Here is an 8,710-nt window from a genome sequence, read left to right on the forward strand (position 1 = left end):
TTTGTGTGATTTACCAAATGAACTCAAGTTTCTGGATGGGTATCTATTTAATACTACTGATAGAGAAAAATAATCAATAACAAGGAAATGGCTTAATGGGGACCCACCAGCACTGAAACATTGATCAGCCACATAAAAGAAATATATGAAATGGAAATGCTTAGTTTTCATTTCCAGGCTCCCAGAACTTAAAACCCCAAACAAACCTCAAACAACCCCATATCATAACAATATGAAGTAATTTCCTTGTTTTTTAATTCTGTCTTCATTTAATATTCTTTGTGGTAAATGTAGTTTGGTGTTGGGAAGAATGGCAGAACTGATTGTGAGTCAAGTAGGTCATTGCCACCTTTTACCTTCCTGATAACTGAGTTCATTAATCCATGTTAGAAGGATGGTCCCAAGGGACGCCTTCCAGTCCTAATTTGTACTGATAGACCAACATCGGGGGTCCTCGTACTGAAAGCAAGTGTGTTTGAGCCAATGCCCCATCTCCTTCAGCATCTTAGCATTTTATCAAGGTTTATTGTAACCTGTTGCATTTCAGGGTTTTACTTTTTTTGATGCATCACTGTCTCCCTCTCTCAGTGACCCATGTGTTTGCTGTTCTACTAACTTCTATGTTGTGTTTTTCACAGTAATATAAAACTTTGATCAGTAAAGTTAAAAAAAGAAATAGTTTTGTTAAATATAAAACAAAAAAAACTTGGTCCAATTTAACTTCAGACAGTGAGAAAATATTTGTTTATTTTAATTCAGTGTATATAATTATCTGGTTTCAAATGTATCTAAATAGCAGTCTATTTTTGTTCCAGTATTCATAACCACAGACTTTCCCAAGGATCCAGCCGTCTTTCTATGAAGAGTGACTTATCCAAAGATGCTCCTCCAGACTTAAGTACCGACCAGGAACCATCAGAACAAAAGTAAGAGCACCTGATTTATTCCCCTGATCTTCATTGATTTTGCTGTTCATCAAGTCATTTCTATGCATTTCATTTCTTACAAACTTCACTTTTGTCTTGTTTCTTCTTTTGTTTTACTTAATTATTTTTAGGACCTTGGAATTTTCAATTTTCTCTCTTCTAACTTGGTTGGTCAAAAATCCAAACTTGTTTTCCCCCAAGCATAAGTTATTACACGAACATTTGATATTTGTCTTTCACTTCTGGTATTTATGAAGTTATCTCAGTCATTTAACATTTTATTCACCATCCAAACACCAGCTATGTTATTGGAGAAATTGAGCAAATGTAATATGTCCCCTATTAGAAATGCAGATGGGCATGTGCTAAGAAAATCAATCTTAAATTGTTAATATTGAATTTCATCTCTTTAGTCTCAGGACTGACTGAGCTACCAGCTATTTTCATAAGGACTTTTTGCACTGCAGAGCCCGGCCTTGGTCAGTCTGGCTGCCATTTTGTGCTCAGGATGTGTTTGCCTTGAGCAGATTGCCACATCAAAAGTAGCTGGTGATGGCCATCAAAAACAAATTCCTTCTGAAGCTGCCAATGTTATCTTCTCAGAGACCGGAAAAAAATGACCTCACCTTTCCCAATAACTGAATGAACAAAAAAATTTCATCTGAGCCGGGGTCGGTAACGGAACATTTTCAGTCTTTGAGCGTTTTTTAAATGGTATGGAAAAGTCTGAAGCCCAGCTGTCACTTTAATGGATTACAAATCAAACAGAACACATGGCGCAGATGCGCAGACATTTTGGACTTGCACATAGGGCAACATGGAGTTAACTAAATAAATCAATATAAAAGATTTCCATCTGAGTCTCATCTCTGAACTGGGCAATAAACTCCATGCATTCCCTCCTACCCTGAGGGTCAAATTAAACAATCACTGAAATCTGTCAGGTCCAGTTAGGAAGCACAGGATAAGTGCTCCTACGTCAAGATTTTAAAACCTTTCCTGCAAGATATTGAAGTCGCTCACTGACCTTACAGCAACATGGCAAATGCAGGACAAGATGGAAACACGAGAGAGAAGCAAGAAATATTCTCCAGACATGAAGATATTAACAAAGCAAACCAAAGGATTAAAAAAATCAAAGGGGGAATTTGCAGCGGAAACTAAGCTATACATGATCAAGATAATTGTGAGAAACATGCTAAAAACCCAAATTCAAAACAAAGACAAACTGGTCGACCAAGAAGCAAGGAAGAATATACAGACTTTTAATGTACCGGAGAATGAGGAATTAGGCAAATCGATGAATGAATATGCTGAAAAACGCAGAGAAACTGGACATTCCTGACTCCTGTGAACTCGGCATACAAATAACACATAGATCAGGGGTCCCCAAGGTGGGTCCTCGAGGGCAGGCATCCTGCATGTTTTAGTTCCCTCCCTGGTTTTACACACCTGCATCAAATTATGGCTCATTAGAGGCCTAAGAGGAACATTGACTTGCTGAGGACGTTGTTACTACCACCAGGGAGAAAACTAAAATATGCAGGATGCCTCCAGGACCGACCTTGGGCACCACTGGCATATAACCCGAAACCAACAGGAGCAGCAAAACCCAGATTGATTGAAGCCTAGTTCTTGCGGAACCGTACAGATTTACAACCCCCCGCGCACATTCACATCTCTTTTATTTTTTTTTTTTACATACGGCAACTGCAATTGTCTTTGCTGTGCTGAGCATTTTACTGGCAGAGCAGAATTGTAATCCTGACAGACGGGTTTGTAATGGATGCATTGAGCAGGCATGAAGCTGGGAGCGTGCACCAATCATACCTCTGACCTCTGCGCTTTGGCCGCCTAACCCTAAAACCTGAAACGGAAAATGACTTTAAAGCAGCACAAGTTCTGTGGTGTGATCCAGAGTACGTTGCAAAGCAGAAGGAGATTAAATGCAGTATGTTTACAAACATTCCATTACAGGGAATAATGAGATGTTATTGTGGACCTGGAAAATTATTGTTAAGTCTATTCTAACAGCATGGAAAGAAGCTGTAAAAACAAACCCTATAAAGAAATCAAGGTACTAAGCTGGTTATGACGAAACCATACCACAGAAGCTTTCTGCATTTTCCAAAATGTAAAAGATAATAAAATGGAAAACTTCAATACATTACAAAAAAGGTATAGTTTAGAAAAAAGTTTTTTTTTAATGTTTATTTTGACTACAAATAAGAAATTATTGTATCCGTGAAGTGAAACAAAACACAACCAATATAATCCACTGATTAAACTAAGATCTTATAAATCAAAACTCTCAGGAAAAATAATTTAGAAAATTATCAAACTTTAATACCTATTCGTCACAATATATATGACAGATAAATAGGAAAAGGAAGAAAGTCTTGTTATAACTTAGAAAAATGGGAACAAATATGTACATCACAAAGGAGGTCCACAGAATCTTATATTTGGAAATAATTTGGAAAAATTCATAATGCTATTTCATCACTCCACATCAAAGTGCCCATAGCAGATGCTGGAGAAATTGTGGATGTCAGAATGCACATAATTACCATATTTTCTGGGAATGTCATATTCTCAGAAAATATTGGAATGATACAAACTATGAGGTTAACCATATCTTTCACGTCTATTTTCAGTCAAATTTCAAAACCATGTTTCTGGGTTTTAAAATCCATAAAATGCAATCAACAGATGGATACCTTTGGGATAAACTAGTAGTGGCTGGAAAACTACAGTTGCAAAAAAATAGATGGTACAACCGCCCAACAATGGGTTCATTTTTTGGATAGAAGCAGATATTTCCAAATTGGAAGAAGTAACCTTCATATTCAGCTAAAGATAAACTAAAGGTAGAGGAGACATTTGAGGCATTGTTGCACTGCAGAACATCTTGGGCGATCACAAAGCAAACACAGCTCCTCCTCCACAGGCCAAGCTACCAGCCCACTAATGCTCTGGCCCACTATGAAAGACAGGCACAGGGTTTCCTCCAGAAAATCTGCTAAGTCCTATGGTCGGGGCGCTAGGACAGTTCACCAGCAGCCCACGGTGTTTTTGTATAAAAGAATGTTATGTGGATAGGAAATCTGTAAATATTACTGGGTAATTATTACTGGAGGACATTGTTGACAGTACTTAAACATACACCTATGATCTTAAAAACAACAAACAAAAAATAAAACTGTTATTAACATTCTAGAGATTCTAACGACCTCTAGCTATTTCAACCTTTCACTCAGAAACTCTGTGTCAAGAAGAGTTGAATGGTTGGAAGCAACAATTTTCAGAAATCTAGATTTGGATTAAATTTTATCGGGATTATGGGTCTGTGACTCCTTCCTGTGGTAATTAAGAGGCATTGGTGGGTGTACCTTAATACTTCCACTCAATGTTAAAACCGTTTAGGGAATTATAAGGAACAATAAAATGTGGGTTCTTTTTGTGAATTTGATTCTTTAGATTGCCTCTAGTGGAGGAGTTTCTCATCATCATCCAGTAGGAGTTATTTTACATGTAATCTGATTGTGTTGATCAGATCAACCCATTCCAAGTATTGTTGATCATAAAATTTCTTCACAGATGTAGGAAGAGAACTGGTGTCTGTGATAAAAAGGCACTTTCGTGTTTTAGTTTGTTTCAGGAGGTCACAAAAGATCTTGTCAAAAACAACTGTGGACACTGGAACCAGTTTGCTGTATCAGGACCCTCCTCCTGTGTCCAGTGTGGAAAACGACCCAGAACCACATTTTTACAAGGTGAGATATTTCTGTCCTTCTGTTTTAATTCAGAAATATGGTTATGTCGGTGTGCTGTGGTGGTGCAGGGGTTCAGCACAACCCACATATGGAGGCCTTAGTCCTTGACGCAGCTGTCGCAGGTTCAATTCCCTGCCTTGGCGACCTTTGCTGCATGTCTTCCCCCTTCTCTCATTACCCACTTTCCTGTAAATTAACTATCAAATAAAGGCCACTAGGACAAAAAAAAAACAAAAAAAAAAGAAATATGGTTATGTCAATCAGACATATCTTTCCATATCTTACCTGATATGGAAAAATTATACCATTTTTTAATATACAAGGATAAGAAGTCAATAAATTTACTGTTAATTATTATATGCTTTATAGCTCTTAAATCTTATTGTATTTTACACATTGTAAAATGTGTCGTGACTGTCTCATCTCGATTTTGGGTGTTGAATAAGTAGAAAGTGGCAAATGCTGATGCAAATCTTGTTACAAATGTTGGCTGGACGCCCTCAAAGGTTACATGGCTTTCAAAGCTGACTATCCATCCAACTATAAGTATCTCATTGCCCTAGGGGCAGAGAGAGGTGTTCTGTTGTATTTTTCCTCAAACATTTTATAGACTATACTTTGACTCATCAAAGCTGAATAAATTTAAGGTCAACATGACAAAGCTATTCTATAATTGCTTTGTAATTATGGTAAGCAGAGTGCCTTTTTTAGCGGGCCGTGTTCTGGCCAGGTCATTATTTGTGTTGGGCAATGCTCTCACTTCTGCTCTAGTTTAAAAACCTACAAAAATTCAGTGCTTCAAACCTGGACTAAATTATTATTCATTATTAGCATGCCATTTAAAGCCTACTTTGTGAACCATAAAACCTTTATTTAATTTGTGAAAGTTTCTTAAAAGGTCATATTTGTTCTTTTTTTGCACCTACACGTCACAGCTCCAGTCTGAAGAGCTGTCAAACTTTACCATCAACCTCGTCAGCAGATGTGTCTGATTCTGGCTCAAAGTCACACTTTTAATTGTACTTATTTACACAAATGACCATTCAGTCTCACATTCGCCAAGATATTGCTTCTGTAAAATAAAAAAAACAACAACAATTTACTGTGGAAATATTAAAAACCCAAAATCATGCAATATATGGTCAATTAGCATTTTCAAGGAAAAGTATAATGTGGTCTTAAAGGTTAAGGTTACCACTCGGCTCTAAAACTGTGATTTCTAAGCCTTGACAAGTTTTCATCATAAAATGAAATGCAATTTGATTAATATTAATAATTTCTATTAAACATAGCTTTTGTCAGTATTTCAAAGATATTAAAGAATGCAGTTGTCTAAACTTCCTTTATGAGCAGGATAAATCTTGGTCACAAAGTACTGCATTTTAAACATCTCTACCTCTTGAATAAGTTTATCAGTGGAGCAGCAGCTGGCCCTTTGGCCAATGCTCTAGCCTATTGGGGGGGAATTCATGAGAAAACACACTGACCTTAAGTGTGGATATCTGTACAGCAGGGGTAATCACTTCTAATCCTCAAGGACCAGTATCCTGCAACTTCTAAATGTGTCTCTACTTCAGTCTCATTCAACTATTACTACTGCTGATACTGAAGAGACAATTGTTGATTCAGGGACATGTGTAAAAGTTTTTGACACCAGGCCTTAAGGACTGGAACTGATGTGGGCAGGAAGAATCAGGTGATATGGCACAGAGTGCGACAGAGTTGCATAAATATAAGAAGAGTAAATGATGACTGAAAACAGATTTACTTTTTCTGAAAACAAGGTGACTGTTTTTATGTTTTTGTGTGTTTCAGCAGATGTTGGTCTGCAGCAGGTTCTAGAGGAACATAAGATCAGTCTGAGGAGGAGATGTGAATGTGTGACTGAAGGAAGTGATGAAACAGGAAGTAGAACCCTCCTCAACAGGATCTACACTGATCTCTACATCACAGAGGGATGGAGTGAAGAGGTTAATACCCAACATGAGGTGAAGCAGCTGGAGAGAGCTTCCAAGATCCAGAACCTCCATGACTCTCCAATCAGGTGCCATGACATCTTTAAATCCTTCCCTGACCAACATGGAGCCATCAGAGTGGTTCTGACCAACGGCGTCGCTGGTGTTGGAAAAACCTTCTCAGTGCAGAAGTTCACTCTGGACTGGGCCGAGGGCTTGGAGAACCAGGATGTCAGTGTGGTGGTTCTGCTGTCGTTCAGGGAGCTGAACCTGATCAGAGATCAGCAGCACAGTCTTCTCTCGCTGCTCCATGTTTTCCATCCAACACTCCAGAAGCTCCCAGCAGAGCAGCTGGCTGTCTGCAAACTGCTCTTCATCTTTGATGGCCTGGATGAAAGCAGACTTTCACTGGACTTCAGCAGCAGTCAGCTGGTTTCTGACGTCACACAGAAGTCATCAGTCAACGTTCTGCTGACAAACCTCATCAGGGGGAACCTGCTTCCCTCGGCTCTCATCTGGATAACTACCAGACCTGCAGCGGCCAATCAGATCCCTCCTTCATGTGTTTCCAGGGCAACAGAAGTACGAGGCTTCACCGACGCCCAGAAGGAGGAGTACTTCAGGAGGAGGTTCAGTGATGAAAAGCTGTCCAGCAGAATCATCTCCCACATCCAGACCTGCAGGAGCCTCCACATCATGTGTGGAATCCCAGTCTTCTGCTGGATCACTGCTACGGTTCTGGAGAACATGTTGACCTCAGAGCAGAGAGGAGAGCTGCCCAAGACCATGACTGACATGTACTCACACTTCCTGCTGGTCCAGACAAAGAGGAAGAAGAACAAGTACCATGGAGGACATGCAAGGACCTCACAGGAACTGACGAAGGCTGATAAGGAAGTTCTTCTGAAGCTGGGGAGGCTGGCGTTTGAACATCTGGAGAAAGGAAACATCATGTTCTACCAAGAAGACCTGGAGCAGTGTGGTCTGGATGTCACAGAGGCCTCAGTGTACTCAGGAGTTTGTACAGAGATCTTCAAAAGAGAGAATCTGATCTTCCAGAAACCAGTTTACTGCTTTGTTCACCTGAGCATCCAGGAGTTTCTGGCTGCAGTTTACTGTTACACCCAAAGGAACACTGAGTTGCTAAGAAGCTTTCTGGGAAAAAACAAATCCAAATCTCTGGATGACTTCCTGAACCAAATCATGGTGAAATCCCTCAGCAGTAAAAATGGCCACCTGGACCTGTTTGTTCGCTTCCTTCATGGCCTCACTGTGGAGTCCAACCAGAACCTTCTAGGATCCCTGGTGGGTCAGAGAAAGACTGGTCCAACAACTCGTCAGAAAATCATAAAAAATCTGAAGGAGATGAACACTGATAGAATCTCTCCTGACAGAAGCATCAACATCTTCCACTGCCTGGTGGAGATAAATGATCTCTCAGTTTATCAGGAGATCCAAAAGTTTCTCAAATCCAAGAAGAAATCAGAGAAGAAGCTCTCAGAGATCCAGTGTTCAGCTCTCGCCTACATGCTACAGATGTCAGAGGAGATTATGGATGAGTTGGACCTGAAAAAGTACAGTACATCAAACGAGGGGCGTCTGAGACTGATCCCAGCTGTAAGGAACTGCAGAAAGGCTCGGTGAGTCCATATTTATCCATCTACTAAATCTGTTGGAGGTTAGAAGATCAGTTTTTTAAAATTTGTTATAAATCATAAATATCAAGCTCCAGGCTGTGAATCACATCTACCCCACTATAGCACAGCATAATTTGAAAATTTAGTTATTAATGACTCCCAGTAGGCAAGAAAGTACTCAAAACAGATGCTCACTCCTTTTTCGTAGACTCCATTGCACCCGGCCCGGTTCACCAGTGTTTCCACTATGTTCCCATACTGCACAAATATGGGAAGTGTGGAAGCCCCTACTGTATCAAATCGATATAGGAATAACAGAGTTGACCACTTAAGGCAGAGGTTCCCAAACTGTGGGGCGCGCCCCCTAGGGGGGGCGCCATGTCATTACGGGGGGGCGCGGGAAGCCGTCTGGATGA

At 39.9% G+C, this 8,710-nt stretch overlaps 1 protein-coding gene across 3 annotated transcripts in view; it reads left to right on the forward strand.

Annotated features, from left to right (window-relative positions):
• Nucleotides 1-8,710, forward strand: part of LOC106947915 (NACHT, LRR and PYD domains-containing protein 12-like) — an 82,244-nt gene that overhangs the window by 5,525 nt on the left and 68,009 nt on the right. For 2 of the 3 annotated variants that reach the window (XM_015033232.1, XM_015033233.1), the window contains exons 3-5: nt 816-926; nt 4,527-4,702; nt 6,521-8,297. In XM_015033232.1, coding sequence (XP_014888718.1) covers nt 816-926; nt 4,527-4,702; nt 6,521-8,297 — 2,064 coding nt within the window. The remainder of the gene's footprint in view (nt 1-815; nt 927-4,526; nt 4,703-6,520; nt 8,298-8,710) is intronic. The other variant, XM_015033235.1, reaches the window with a different exon arrangement.

This window comes from Poecilia latipinna, unplaced genomic scaffold (assembly GCF_001443285.1).
Source record: "Poecilia latipinna isolate Pla-1442-1.1 unplaced genomic scaffold, P_latipinna-1.0 Scaffold261, whole genome shotgun sequence".
In the NCBI taxonomy this organism is placed as follows: Eukaryota; Metazoa; Chordata; class Actinopteri; order Cyprinodontiformes; family Poeciliidae; genus Poecilia; species Poecilia latipinna.